This window comes from Pongo pygmaeus, chromosome 1 (assembly GCF_028885625.2).
Source record: "Pongo pygmaeus isolate AG05252 chromosome 1, NHGRI_mPonPyg2-v2.0_pri, whole genome shotgun sequence".
NCBI lineage: Eukaryota > Metazoa > Chordata > Mammalia > Primates > Hominidae > Pongo > Pongo pygmaeus.
This window is the reverse complement of record NC_072373.2, coordinates 203,491,719-203,505,011: the sequence shown is the minus strand read 5'-3', so window position 1 is coordinate 203,505,011 and position 13,293 is coordinate 203,491,719. Positions and strand designations below refer to the sequence as shown.

Genomic DNA, 13,293 nt, shown 5'->3' with positions numbered 1-13,293 from the left:
CATGCCTGTAGTCCCAGCTACTCAGGAGGCTGAGGCAGGCAGATTGCTTGTGCCCAGGAGTTCAAGGCTGCAGTGAGCTATGCCACAAAGCGAGATGCTATTTCTACAAAAAAATGTTTAAAAATTAGGTGGGTGTGGTGGTGCACAGCTGTGGTCCCAGCTACTCAGGAGGCTGAGGAGGAAGGATCACTTGAATCCAGAAGCTTGAGGCTGCAGTGAGTACGACTATGCCACTGCACTCCAGCCTGGATGACAGAGTAAGACCTTGTCTCTAAAAAAAGTTTTTTTTTTTTGAGACGGAGTCTCACTCTGGAGTGCAATGGCGCGATCTCGGCTCACTGCAACCTCTGCCTCCTGGGTTCAAGCGATTCTCCTGCCTCAGCCACCTGAGTAGCTGGGATTATAGGCACACGCCACCACGCCTAGCTAATTTTTGCATTTTTAGTAGAGACGAGGTTTCACCATGTTGGTCAGGCTGGTCTCGAACTCCTGACCTCATGATCCACCCACCTCGGCCTCCCAAAGTGCAGGGATTACAGGCATGAGCCACCGCACCCGGCCTAAAAACATTTTTTTTTCATTTATTTTATTTTTATTTTTTTGAGACAAAGTCTCGCTCTGTTGCCCGGGCTGGAGTGCAGTGGCACAATCTCGGCTCACTGCAAGCTCCGCCTCCCGGGTTCACGCCATTCTCCTGCCTCAGCCTCCCGAGTAGCTGGGACTACAGGTGCCCGCCAGCACGCCCAGCTAATTTTTTTGTATTTTTAGTAGAGACAGGGTTTCAGCATGTTAGCCAGGATGGTCTTGATCTCCTGACCTCGTGATCTGCCCGCCTTGACCTCCCAAAGTGCTGCGATTACAGGCATGAGCCACCGTGCCCGGACAGCAAAAAAAATGTTTTTAAAAAGACCTAGGGGGCTCTTCCCAGGATACCCCTCCCCCCATACACCTCCAAAATTGCCAGGACAAAGGTTCAAAAGTGTTCTGTTTAATACGCTTTATCTGGTAGTGCTTGGGTGCCTGTGGTTGGTTTCTCTCACTGGAACCAGTCCTGGCCCCCACTCGCCTGGCTTCCTCCAGTTGCCCCAGGTCCTGGGGCTGGTGTGTCAGAAGCTGCCTTTGTCCTCTCCATTCATCCATCCTTGGGTCTGTCTGGCCTATGATGCCCTCATTCAGCTCTCAGGGTCCAGGGGTGACTGGTGTAGATCCTGCTCGCTGTGCCAAGATGGCCCTCCAGATGCGGCATACCATCCCTCCCCTGGGGGTAATGGACTCAGTGTGGCTCAGCCAGAAGGTGGCCCTGGACTCTCTCTTGCACCCACTGTCTGCCCAGTGCCCCCTCTGTCCCTAGGGGACCTAGGTGCCCCTTTGGTTTCCAGGAAGGAACCGAGGCAGGCCTGCAGTTGGCCAGGATGAGGCCATATGCATGGTTCACTTGGGGGGCCCCGGATGTACCTGATGCGGGTGTAGATGAGGTCATCTCGAGTGGCATAGGTGAGCAGGGTGTGGAGGGTGAAGCTATGGTTCAACAGCTGGATGTGGTCAAAGACCCGCAGAAACAGGGAAATAAGAAATTACAGAAAGATGTGTTGAGACCCAGGTACTAGCTCTGCTCTGTTGCCAAAATACTGAGGCAGATCACACCCTTCTGGGCCTCAGTTTTCTCATCCATACAATGGGACGAGAATACTAAGTGTTCTTCTGGTAGTGAGATTCTCTGCATCAGAGGGCACAGTGAGAAGAGCAGGAAGATGGACAGAGATGGAGGCTTTGGCTGGTGAGGTCAGGGATAGCCAAGCACTCCCCGACTCACCATTTGGATGGTGCCTGAATCCACATTCAGTTCCTGTAGCCACTGCACCAGGCCTTGGTCGGTTGAAAGAGCAGCTGTCAAGAAGCAGTCAGGTGATGAGCCCAAGAGTGCCTCCTGCTAGAAGCTGCCTCGAACCCACCAACAGTGTTCTCCAGCCAAGGCCAGCTCAGGTGATGAGCCCAAGTCAGGTGATGAGCCCAAGGGTGCCTTGTGCTAGAAGCTGCCTCGAACCCACCAATAATGTTCTCCAGCCAAGGCCCACTCACTTGGAGGCTCTGGGGCCAGGGCATAGGTCCGGGCTTCCTCATTCAGCCGCTGTAGAGCCCGCTGCACCAGGGCCTGGTACTCCCGTTCCTTCCCCGCCAGGACTTCGCGCAGCCTGTGGGGCGCAGAAGAGTAGGAAGGAGCGGTGAGTGGTGAGTAGGTTGAAGCCCGGCAGAGGCTATGAGCGATTCCAAGGGGCTTTACCGATCAGTCTCTGCTCTCAAGAGGCTCAGCTGCACCATCAGAGGAGCGGGGCCCTGCTCGGGCTCCACTGGAAGCAGGCTCTGCTGGCCTGGGCTCTGCTGGGAGTCCCCTTCTTTACTCAGCTCCTCTGACCTCGGTGAGACCGCCTCCTTCTCCACCTCTGCAGCCCAGTGCGATGAACTCAGGCAAGGCTACAACGCCCGTTTAGGAACCCCAGACCCCAGCAAGGGAGTGCGGGGGTAGGGTGCCCAGCTCTGGGCAGGCCCCAGGCGGTGCCGGTATGGGAGATGTCCATTTAGTCACGCCCCCACCGGCGCCTGCCCGCCCCTGTCCCGCCTGGCCCCCACTGGCCCCATTCGACGTTCACCGCGCCCAGCAAGCACCACACCCTCGCTGGCAGGAGGCCCGTGGCATTCCCCTCCTACCCGGGCCTAGCACAGCCAGGGCTGCCCGCACAGCACGGCTGAGCAGTGAGTCCAGAACGAACATCCAGTGTGGACGGATCTGGCGCTTGCGGAGGATCTGCTTCACCTGCAGGGGGAGGGAGGCGCCGCTGAGACAGCTGAGCCTCAACTAGAGGCAGGGCTTGAGCTGGAAAGGCCTAGAAAGTCTTCGGCGAGAGGCGAGTGGGGTGGGCGGGCTTGAGGTCCAGGGAAGGCCTGGGAAGCTAGGACTGGGCAGACGGTTTTTTGCTGCAGGCCTGATCTTCACGGAGGAGACAGGGAATCTTGGAACGTCAAGTCCTGGCACCTCACCAGGCACGGGGAGCTCACTACCTGTTGTTGGGCAGCTCTAACTACCAGAAGGCGCCCTCACCGCATCCGGGAAGGCAAACAGCGGTCTGTGCAGAAGCGCAGGCCCAAGGCCCTGGGCCCTCAGCCGTCCTTGCAGCGCCCGCAGCTCCTGGGCCAGCTGCCGGCGGTTGGGAGTGTGGATGTGTGCCCCGAGGCAGCGCAGCAGCTCTTCCACATGGTTTCTGCCCAGACGGGCCCCCTGAGAAGGAAGAGAGGGGTTGTCAGCGAGTGTTTCAGCCAAAAGAGACGCTGCCACGGAGGTGGGGGGCGGGGACATCAACAGGTGTCCTGACCCTGTGCGACCACCAGGGGGCGCTAGGGTGGGCCGCCCACCTGCTCTTGCTCCTGCTCCTGGTGCAGATTCTCCGCCAGCGCTGGCAGTTCCTGCTCCAATACCGCGGCCAGCATGGCCCGACGCTTGCTCTCCTGGTGCAGCAGGCTCAGCCCCGAGCTCTCCTCCGGAGACGCAGGCTCCTCGGCCGCAGGCTCCTCGGGCACCCTGGGCACAAGGGCGAGCTGCTGATTGAGGACGGGCAGCAACCCGCCAGTCACCTCTGTTGCCGGGTTTGAATCCTGGCTCTCCTACTTTTATGCCTACCTCACAGGCATGAACATAGATAAACCCCGCACTGAGAGGACACAACAAGTCCAAGTTAGAGTTGCCAGAACAGGGCATGGGGAGGCACCAAATGCCACATTCACAAGTGGTCAAGGTGCCCAGGTCCCCAGGGAGGGCTCTTGTAGGAGGGGAGAAAAAGGCAAAACCAGGCAAAGGGAACCCATCCCAGGAACCTAGGTCTCACCGGAGCTGGCTGGTGCCCCCATAACTGAGGCAGCGCTTCGGGGGGCTGGGCGGGTGCTGAGAGGGTGCCTGAGGGCGTGGGAATGTCTGAGACTGGGTGGTTGAGTTGGCTGAAGGAGTGGGACTGGCGGAAGGGGCATCTGAGGGAGGGACAGAGCTGTCAGCTGGGCTCTCCTCCACCCTCACAGCTCCACAACTCCTCTGCCCTCCAGTGTGCCCATCCCGCCACCCCCAAGCACCTGAGGGCCGTGGAGCATGTTGTGGGGAGCTGGGGCTGCGGCTCCTTTTCCCAGGCTGCAGGAAGGGGTCCCCCAGCAGTGTCTGGGCGCTGGCTCGGAGGCGGGGGTCTGGCTCAAAAGTTCGGAGGAGAAAGGCTTGGGCCTCGGCCGACAGAGAGCTGGGCATTGGCGGATGGACCTTGTACATACCCACCTGTTGGGGGAGGGTGAACAAGGGTGACATTCAGAGGTGTCCAAGGCCCAGGCTGGCCCTATGCCACTTCCATGGGCCAGGTCCAAAGGGGTCTCACCTGAAACATGGCAGCCTGTGGGCTCCCTAGCTCGTGGAAGGGGGGGTGACCTGTGGCCATCTCAATGACAGTGCAGCCCAGCGACCAGATGTCAGCTGCTTTCCCATACCCGCGTGGGCCCTGGTCAATGATTTCTGGGGCCATATACTGCAGAGTTCCTAGCACAGAAACAGGAGCACCAATGCCCACCTAGGCTTCATCATGGGGTTGGAGCAGGGAGGGGAATGCCATCATCCTCAGGCCGACTGCACCCATACTGAACCTATCATCCAAAACGTACCTCAACACTTATCCTGGTCATCAAACATCTATCCTGAGTTCCATCACCACCCTGGGCTCCATCACCTGCCAAGGCTTCCGTCATTCATCCTGGGCTCCACCACATTCACAGACTCCATCACCCACAGTAGCGCTCCAGCACACATACTGGATTGCATCATCCCCCGGAACTCCATCACCCGCTTTTCCCTCCAACTCCCACCTTGGCCTACATCAACACTCCTCAAGTGCTAAAGTCAATTTCATCACTTATCCAAGCTCCAGTTCTAGATGCCATCACCTCAGCCCTGGCCCAATCACTCACCCTGGGTTTCATTCCCCATTAGGACTCTAACTCCATGCCTAGGAGAAACTGCATTCCCTGGAAAGTTCCAAGAGATCTTCTGCCCCAGGTCAGCATCCCCACTCACCACCCCCACACCTTGTTACCTGTGAAGGTCTCAGTGCAAGGTGTGATGCCTGCCAGCCGCTTGGAGGTGCCGAAGTCAGAAATCTTGAGCAGCCCACTGAAGGTGTTGATCAGCACATTGTCCCCCTGATTGATAGCCATTAGTGGACACTGGGCTGGGCCCCTGCCAGCAGAACTAGACCCTCTTTCTGGGATCCCATCTCCTGGAGATCCCAGCCTGGTCCTGCCTCTGTCAACACTCTCCCGTTGCCATCCCACTTATATGCCCCTCTGGGAGCTGACAATTGGTTTGGCTTCAGAGCTGAACTTCTCCCCTCCTTCTCTAAGGAGCCTCCCTGATGAATTCCCTACCCTTTGCAACAGTTCTGCTCACTTAATCTAAACTGCCAGCCTGCGTCTGGGACCATGTCTCCTTCCCCGCCACCCCCAGCAGATGAGGGCGGGCCAGCCCCAGGGCTTACCTTGATGTCCCTGTGCACGATGTGGTTGTCGTGCAAGTAGCCAAGTCCCTGCAGGATCTGGCGGGTGTAGAAACTGATGGTGCTCTCGTTGTCCTTCAGGGGTCCCCACACTGACCGCAGCAAGGAGGACAGGCTGCCTGGATGGGGACAGTCCAAGTTGATTCTTCCCACCCACTGGCTCCAGCCCACATCTCTCTGCTCAAGGCCCAGACACACCCATGTTGTAGCCCCAACTCCATCACCCAGCGCCACTCCTCAGCTAATTCTAGGCTACACCACCCACACGCACTAGGGTACATTTCCCCCTAGGGCTCTCTACCCCTGCCTGCCTCGGTCCCGTGCCTCACACCTCGGTTTCATTCCCATCCCACAGAGGGCAGGTACCTCCAGGCACTTCCTCCATGAAGATCTTAAGGTAGCCGCCCTGGCTAGCTGAGCCCAGATAGCGCACTATGTTCTTGTGGCGCAGGCGTTTGTGAAGAGCGATCTCTTCATGCAGGGGCTGAGAGAACCTGGGGGGAGGTAGGGGAGAGAGGAAAGGGACCGAGGTGGGCAGAGAAGCCCCGCCCATCCCACTCCAGCCTGGCCCCGCCCCAAGGACCCGCCCCGCCCACAAGCCCTCTCCGACCTTCCCCACCCTTACTACCCTGCCCATAGGACCCTCCAGACCTCAATCCCGCCCGCACGGTCCTGGCTGTTCCGCCCACGGGCCCAGTCCACAGGGCTCGAACTCTCAGGTCCTACGAGCCCGCCCACTAGGCCCCGCCCACAGGAGCCGCTCCGCTCGTGGCCCCGCCCACAGGAGCCGCTCCGCTCGTGGCCCGGCTCACTCGGCCCTCGCGAGCCCTCAGCCCCACCCGCGCGGCCACGCACCGCACCTGCTGTCCCGCTCCGGGATCTCCTTGATGGCGATGCGCACCCTCGTGTGGCGATCGCGGCCCGCGTACACCACCCCATACGTGCCCTTGCCCAGCACCAGCCGCTCGCCCGTCTCCGTGTACTCATAATCAAACTGCCGGGCGCGGGGTGAGATGGGAGTTCAGCAAGCCCGCGGCCCCTCGCCCTCCGCGAGCTCCCAGTCCCGCGTCCTCACCTCCAACATCTCCCCCACGCCCTCCGCCTCCTCCGCGGGCGCCGTGGAATCCGGGTTCGTCACCCAGGCCTGGATCAGGCCGCAGAACCTGAAGGTGGGGGAGGTCAGACCCGCGGGAGGGGCGTCTTGGTCCCCATCTAAGCCGGAGCATCCAAGGGACGTCGTCCCTTTCTTTCCCCCACTCCCCCCGGCATCCTGGCCCTCAGAGTACCCCGACCATGAAAGGCTGCGCACCACTGGCAGTGCCCTACGCTGGGGAAGCACAGCTGGACGTCCTGAGCCGGGGGGAGTGCATAGAGGAAGCAGCAGCGCTCGTCGCGCTTGGAGGCGCTGGGAAGGGATGAAGAACCCAGTGAGTGTCAGGCTGGGTGGCAGCGACCCTCACCTCCCGTCTTTCCAGTCGCCCCAGGTCCTGCCTATCACCTGACTCCGCATATGGAGGCGACTGGGAAGGTCCAGCTGGAGGGAATGTCCTGCAAGAAGAAATGGGGTGTGATGGGGGGTGCTGGTGACAGGAGAGGGGTCTGAGGATGGGAGAAAGGCTCCACAGAAAAAGTCCCAGCAAAGGTGAGTGAGGGGCCTCAGCAGCAACTTCACCTGGGTCTCAGGCTCCAGCAGGCTCAGGGTCACTGTGCTTACTGGGTCAGTACCCCGAACCTCGAGCTTTGCAGGCAGTAGCACCTTGTTCCTCTCCAGGATCAGCACCTGCAGGCAGTGGGGGAGTGGGGTGAGTCAGAAGGGGCTTACCCCTTTCCCAGGTCCACCACCCCTACAGGCCTCACCAAGCACTGGTCGCCCTGGGGACAGGCCGTCTTGAATGGTTGGCAGGACTGTAGCAAGAAGTGGAGCCAGAAGTGGGCACGGCGTTGTGGCCCTCCAGGGGGCTCTGGCATGGGCCTGAAGTGCTGGTAGAGCAGGAAGGTCTCCATCACAGATACCAGGTACCTGCACGCAAAGCCGCATCCTCAGTTCAGCCCAGGCACCAAACAGCACTGCCAGGGAGAGGAAACTGGCCTGGATATAGCTAGAACGTTGGCATGGGGTGCCATGGGCACTGGTCTAAAAGTAGCCAGGTCATTGGCTCAGGGTTCAGTCTAGCATGCCAACGGACATAGGTGCAGGAGCCGACAGCCCAGGTCAGGCCAAGAATGCAGAGGGGGCCACCTACCATATGGGGGCATTGAGCTTATACAGCTGCTCTGCAGCCAGCACCACCTGGGTGGGGTCATTGGCGAGGATCTGGGCTCCCAGGTAGAAACCCACATCCCAGTAATACTGCATCTTCTCCACGCAGCCTTTGCGGGCCAGCAGGCAGCCCAGCTTCATGCCTGGGGGAGAGGGGCATGGGCTCCAGTGAGTGTGGGTGCAGGGGTGAGTGAGGCCCACCATTTCTGTGGGCCTGAGTGTGGACATGAACATAGATATGAGTAAATCATTGGGTATGGCAAGATCTCGGGTGGGAACAGGAGCTCAGGCACAGGTATATGTGGAATTCAGGATGTAATGAACACGCAGATGTGAGTTTGGGAACATTTGTGGGTTTGAGGGCTCCTGAGGGCCCAGAACAGGCATTAGGACCCAGGTGTGGGTAGGGGCAGGACAGTCCGAAATGGATGAGCTCATCCTAGCTCTTGCCCAGTGTGCTCTCTCCCTGCCCTCTTCCCAGGCCCCTCTGAACCCCTGTGAGTGAGGAGACAAGAGCCAGGATCTGTGCTCACCTATTAACCGGAGCTCCTTGGAATCCTCAAAGTGCTGCCCGGCAGCAATGAGGAGCACAGCTGCGTTGATGCCTGAGTGGAGGCTAGGCTCTACGTCAAAAGCCTTGCGATACCTGGGGTGGGGGTAGGGGGAACAGAGCCAGACTGATGCCCACAGCACCATCCCTCATCTCACAGCTTAGCCCACCAGCCATTCACTGTGCTCTTTACCAGTGATAGGCCTGCTCCCGGTGCCCAGCATCCTGGAAACCCGAGCTGAAGAACATGTCCTTGTAGATACGGCCACACATGCAGTACAGATCAGGCGCCACAGAGCCCTCAAGCTGTACCAGCGGCAGCAGCACGGCCAGGGCCTTCGCCCGGTCCCCAGGCCTGTTCCTCCTAGGGAAAATATGGGCTCAGGCCCTCCCTGATGGCCCTGGCCTACTCTGTCCAGGGACCTCTAGACACTGAACAGCAGGGACCCTTCCAGGGGCCTGACAATAATGACCTCAAAATGATAGTGACCCTGGCCAGCACTGACCTCTCTACTGACCTAGATGGAAGTGATTCCTAGATGCAATGACTCTTAGGAGCAGTGATCTTGGACAGTGGTGACCATACCACAGGCAGCACCACCTCCCCCACCCCGACCCAGGAAGCAGTAACTCAGAACAACAGGGACCTATTGACATCAGTGACCCTGATCAGCAAATTCCCCGAACAGCAGTGATGCCAGACAGCAATGGCTTTGCACGCAGAGACCCAGGTTTCGGAAACCTTTATGTGGCTAAGACCTAACCCTTGCTCTGCCACTCACCGGTTGAGGGCAAAAGTGTAGTGGAAGCAGACATTATGCTGCTCGGCCACATCACAGGTGGGCAAGGCCTGCAGCGTCTCCACCAGCTCAATGATGGCCGAGTAGTCCTGCATCAGGGAACGGCAAGCACTGGCATCATGGGCCTTCAGGCCCCAAGGAACCTTGAGCCAGGGTCCTGTCCCATCCCTGACATCCCACCCAGCCACCATCTTTTGCACGCCTCCCTCAGGCCCAGCGGACACCACACCTCACAGGGAGAACCTACTGTATGCCCCATGCTGGGCGTTCCCAACCCCACAACTGCCCCAGGAGGCAGCGACATGCTCATCCGCTCTAACAAATAAGGAAGCCAACACTCAGAGACATTTGATAATTTGCCCAAAGCCACCAGTGAGCAAGTGGCCCAGCCAGGAACTGAACTTGGGTTTGTCTGACCTCAAATGCCAGCTGCCCTACTGCCTCTCTGAACACCAGGCACCTGCACATCGCGGTAGGAGAGCAGCAAGTTCATGATGATGTCGGGGCTCAGCAGCTCCACGCTGTCCAGTCTCCGCTGCAGGCGAGCCAGCTCCTGCCGCAGCTGTGGCCCACTGAACCGCTCCCGTGCCTGCCGGATGTCCCGCCGAATGGTCTCCCGGAAATAGCCACTGATGCCCAGGGCAGGGGAGGCAGGGAGAGAGAATGGTGGGGCCTGTACCTCAACCCCAGCCCACCGTACCCTCACCAGCCCCCTCCTGGAGGACCCTCCCTGGGGGCCCTCATTACCAAGAGTCTGTGGGTGTGGCCTCCAGCAGGCGGGCAAGCCGGCCCACCAGGGGAGTGAGCAGGGCCTCGGTCCCCACTCCGGCCTGTACCAGCCCATCAGCCAGGCCCCGCAGAAGGCCTGCATCACCACACAGCACCCGACCAGTGGCCGTCACCACATAGGGGATCAGTGTGTAGCTGCCAACGCAATCCTGGTGGGAGGGAGGCAGGAATCAGTGAGGTCAGAGGTCAGCACAGGGCTAGACAAGGGGAGTGAGAGCATCAAAGGTCAGCACCAGTGGGAATTGGAATCGCAGGAAAGGGGCACCCATCATGAGAGGAGGCAACAGGAAACAGAGGAATACTTGGGATGTCGGGGGGCGTTAGGTGACTGAGGAGGCCAGGAGGATTAGTGGAGGTCAGAGGTCATAGTGGAAGTCAAAGGGCACTTTTGAGTGAGAGGTGGATTCTGCTCACCGAGTTCTTCTGGAAAACATCCTCCTGCAGGAGGCAGACAGTCAGATACTGGTGTTCTGTGTAGGCCTTACCCCAGCCCTGTGCCTGCCTCCACCAGCCCCAGGCCACCTACCCGCAGGGCCTGTAGGTCAGGGAGGTTGGCCTGGGAGCAGAGGAGCACATTGTTGGTCATGCTGAAGCTCTCACGCACACCAAGGTGGTAGAACAGGGAGGGCTGTACCAGCGAGCTGCTCACCTCCAGCACCACCACGTCTGCAGGCACAGAGGGGGTGGCGCTGATCCCTGAAGCCCAGCTTGATGGGGAAGGAGCTGGGGTCCATCCTGGCTTGACCTGCCTTGCTGTGGGACTCCAGTAGGGTCTGGTTCTGCCTTGGGCTTCAGTTGGCCCTTTTTAGGGTCCCCCTGGCACTTTCACAGAACTGATCTCTGTGGTGTTGCAGGAGAGGAGTTGGGCTCACTGGGTTGGGACCCTCAGGCCATGGTTCAGAGCCTGTGAGCACCTGGCATGGGGGAAGGGAGGCTGTGGACCAGCTGAGTCTGTTACAGGCCATTTAGGAGGTGGGAGTTGCGCAAACATAGAAGTCCCCCTCCCTTTGGTCTTCAGCACAGGCTCTTGAAAGGGGCTACCATCAGTGTGCATAGACAACGCTGTGCCTAAATGTATGTATGTGTATATCTGTGACATGTATAGCTTACTATGTCTGACTGTATCTGTGTGTATGACAGCGTCTGCTAGGGCCTGCATGAGTCAACATGTATGCGATTTGTGTCTGTCGATAATTGTATTTTTGTGTCGGAGTGGTCGGGTCAGCCTTCATTTTAGGCTACGATTTCATGGACATCCAGGAAGCACAGCTACTGGACTCTAGCATGAGCAAGTAAGTATGGGTGGGGGCCGAGCATCCGGGCTGGCTGGAGGGAGGAGTGACTCGCGGGGGAATAGCCTCCTTCTAGCCCCGCCCCTGACCCATCCTTTCCCGCCCACTTCCCCGCCCCTTCCCCGCCCATTCTTTCTTGGCCACTGAGGCCACTTAACCTAAGCTCCCTCACCCAGTATCCAGTCCCGTCGGGGCCCCTTCGCTTCTCTTTTTACCTTTCCTAGCCCGATCCTCGGAAGTAGTATGCTAGGACTCCTGAACTCCAGCCTCCCGGGTGCAGCCCCTTTCCCTAAGTCCAAGCTCCTCTCCCAGTAATTGTCCTCAAGAGATCCGCGTGACATTCTCCTGAGGGTGAGGCTGAGTTCTCCAACCCCACCCCTGAGACACCACAGCCCCGCGCCGCTCCCCGCCCCGCCCCAGAGTTCCAAAGCCCCTCCCCATCCTTGCCCCGCTGGCTGGGCACCGCTCCGACTGAAGGGTGCCTAAGCCCCAACCTCGAGCCCTGGAGCCGCGCCCGGATCCCTGTCTCGTCCCGAGCCCGGCCGCGCCCCAGATCCCCTAAATCCCACTTTTTTCAAGGCCCTGTCCCAAGCCCTTCAGCTTTAGCTCTCTTTAAGTCCTCTAGACCCGGTACCCCTCTCGGCCCCTCCCTTGAGCCTTCGAGCCCGGCTTGGTCCCCTCCCAGGACCGAGTCCCGCCTGGATCCGGCCCCGCCCCCAGCGCGCTCACCCGCGTTGTAGAAGGCATCCAGAGCCGCGGTGTCGCCTAGCTCCAGCGTCCCGAAGGGCAGGCTGCGCAGCTGCGGGGGCGGCCGCGGCCGAGGGACCTGCGCGCAAGCCTCGCGCAGGCAGCGCAGGGGCAGCGGCTCCCCCTCGGTTCCCTCCCGAGGCTCCAGCCCGGGCTGCGGCTCCCGGGTCAGCACGTAGACCACGCTGAGTGGCCGGCTCCGCGCGCAGCCCCGGCCCGGGGGCGCCGCGAGCGGCCGGCCCCGGCTCAGCGCCACGGCCAGCGGGTCCTGCCAGCAGCTGCCGGCGCGCTCCGCCCCGGACCGGGGACACGGCCCCGCCATGCGGGGGCGCTCAGGCGCGGGGCGCCGCGCACTGGGAACCCGAGGCAGGGCAGGAGCCTGGGCCGGCAGATCAGGAATCTTGGGATCCGGAATCCGTTCGGAATCGGAGAATCTCCCACGGGATCTAGGGATCCGGAATCCGGCCTGACGTCCCGTTCCAGGAATCTAAAGTCCAGGGAGAAATCCTAGCTCGGACTTGCAAGGTCCTGAGGTTCTGAAATCCGGGACTGGGTCCCAGAAATCTGGGGCATCCGGTGATCGGCAGCTCAGAGCCACTTGGGGGATCCTGGGAATCGGCCCGGAGGTGCCCGCCACCTGGACTTCTCAAGGGAGCGCCCGCCAACGCTGTCCTGCCTTCACTTGTAGGCTGAGCCCAGCCCTTTCCCGGCCGACCCAGAAAGCTCCACCCTCGGCCCTGGGGCAGAGCCGCTCCCTAGCGGCTTGAGACTCAGCCTCTCCCCTCCCTTCTCTCCCGCCAGAACTTTGGAGACTGGCGGCTTCCGGAACAGCCTGTGCCCCTATGCACGCCAAAGACTGTGGACTGCTCACAGCAAGCGCACATAAAGTGTGTGAGGAGGCCAGGGCTAGGGAAAAGGTTGGATACGCAGGCCCTGCTCTGCAGGTATCTGTTGAATGAATGGCTCTCTAGAGACATCAGGGTGCGCAGAGCATGATGAACAATGGGTGTCCTCCCGGGCCCAGTGAGTGAAGGCAGGGAGGGACTGGGATGGGGGAAACCTACACCCTAGGCCGCTTGCCCGAAAGCCTTCAGTCCTGGAGTGGGACTTGGCATCTGAGCCTTTACTGTCGCTAGGGGGCTGCTTTCCCCAGGACCCAACCTGCTGTGGACCCCCGCTGACCTTTGACTTCTATGCAGAACGTGACCATGGGACCTGAGAAGCACTTCCTACTCTAAACAACTCTAAACATTTCTTTAGCCACCCCTTGAAGGAGTCAACC

At 60.0% G+C, this 13,293-nt stretch overlaps 1 protein-coding gene across 4 annotated transcripts; it reads right to left on the bottom strand.

The window, feature by feature from the left end:
* Window positions 1-972: 972 nt before the first annotated feature.
* MAP3K6 (mitogen-activated protein kinase kinase kinase 6) lies at window positions 973-12,724 on the bottom strand. Of its 4 annotated transcripts, XM_054498776.2 has the most exons (30): window positions 11,994-12,111; window positions 11,480-11,609; window positions 10,499-10,638; window positions 10,387-10,410; window positions 9,931-10,121; window positions 9,644-9,812; window positions 9,166-9,272; window positions 8,577-8,747; window positions 8,367-8,479; window positions 7,817-7,976; window positions 7,431-7,593; window positions 7,246-7,353; window positions 7,072-7,121; window positions 6,883-6,978; window positions 6,649-6,736; window positions 6,434-6,567; window positions 5,940-6,067; window positions 5,556-5,692; window positions 5,115-5,220; window positions 4,407-4,564; window positions 4,117-4,309; window positions 3,879-4,017; window positions 3,409-3,574; window positions 3,098-3,274; window positions 2,707-2,812; window positions 2,282-2,441; window positions 2,080-2,192; window positions 1,814-1,887; window positions 1,456-1,532; window positions 973-1,258 (listed from the first exon to the last, which is right to left on the bottom strand). In XM_054498776.2, the coding sequence occupies exons 3-30, from the start codon at window positions 10,556-10,558 to the stop codon at window positions 1,180-1,182; spliced, it is 3,447 nt and encodes a 1,148-aa protein (XP_054354751.1). In that variant the 5' UTR covers window positions 10,559-10,638; window positions 11,480-11,609; window positions 11,994-12,111; the 3' UTR covers window positions 973-1,179. The 4 variants fall into 4 exon arrangements, with proteins under 4 accessions (XP_054354751.1, XP_054354726.1, XP_054354743.1 ...); XM_054498751.2 differs by lacking the exon at window positions 11,480-11,609 and having other exon boundaries at window positions 11,994-12,724; XM_054498768.2 differs by lacking the exons at window positions 8,577-8,747; window positions 11,480-11,609 and having other exon boundaries at window positions 11,994-12,724.
* Window positions 12,725-13,293: the final 569 nt, after the last annotated feature.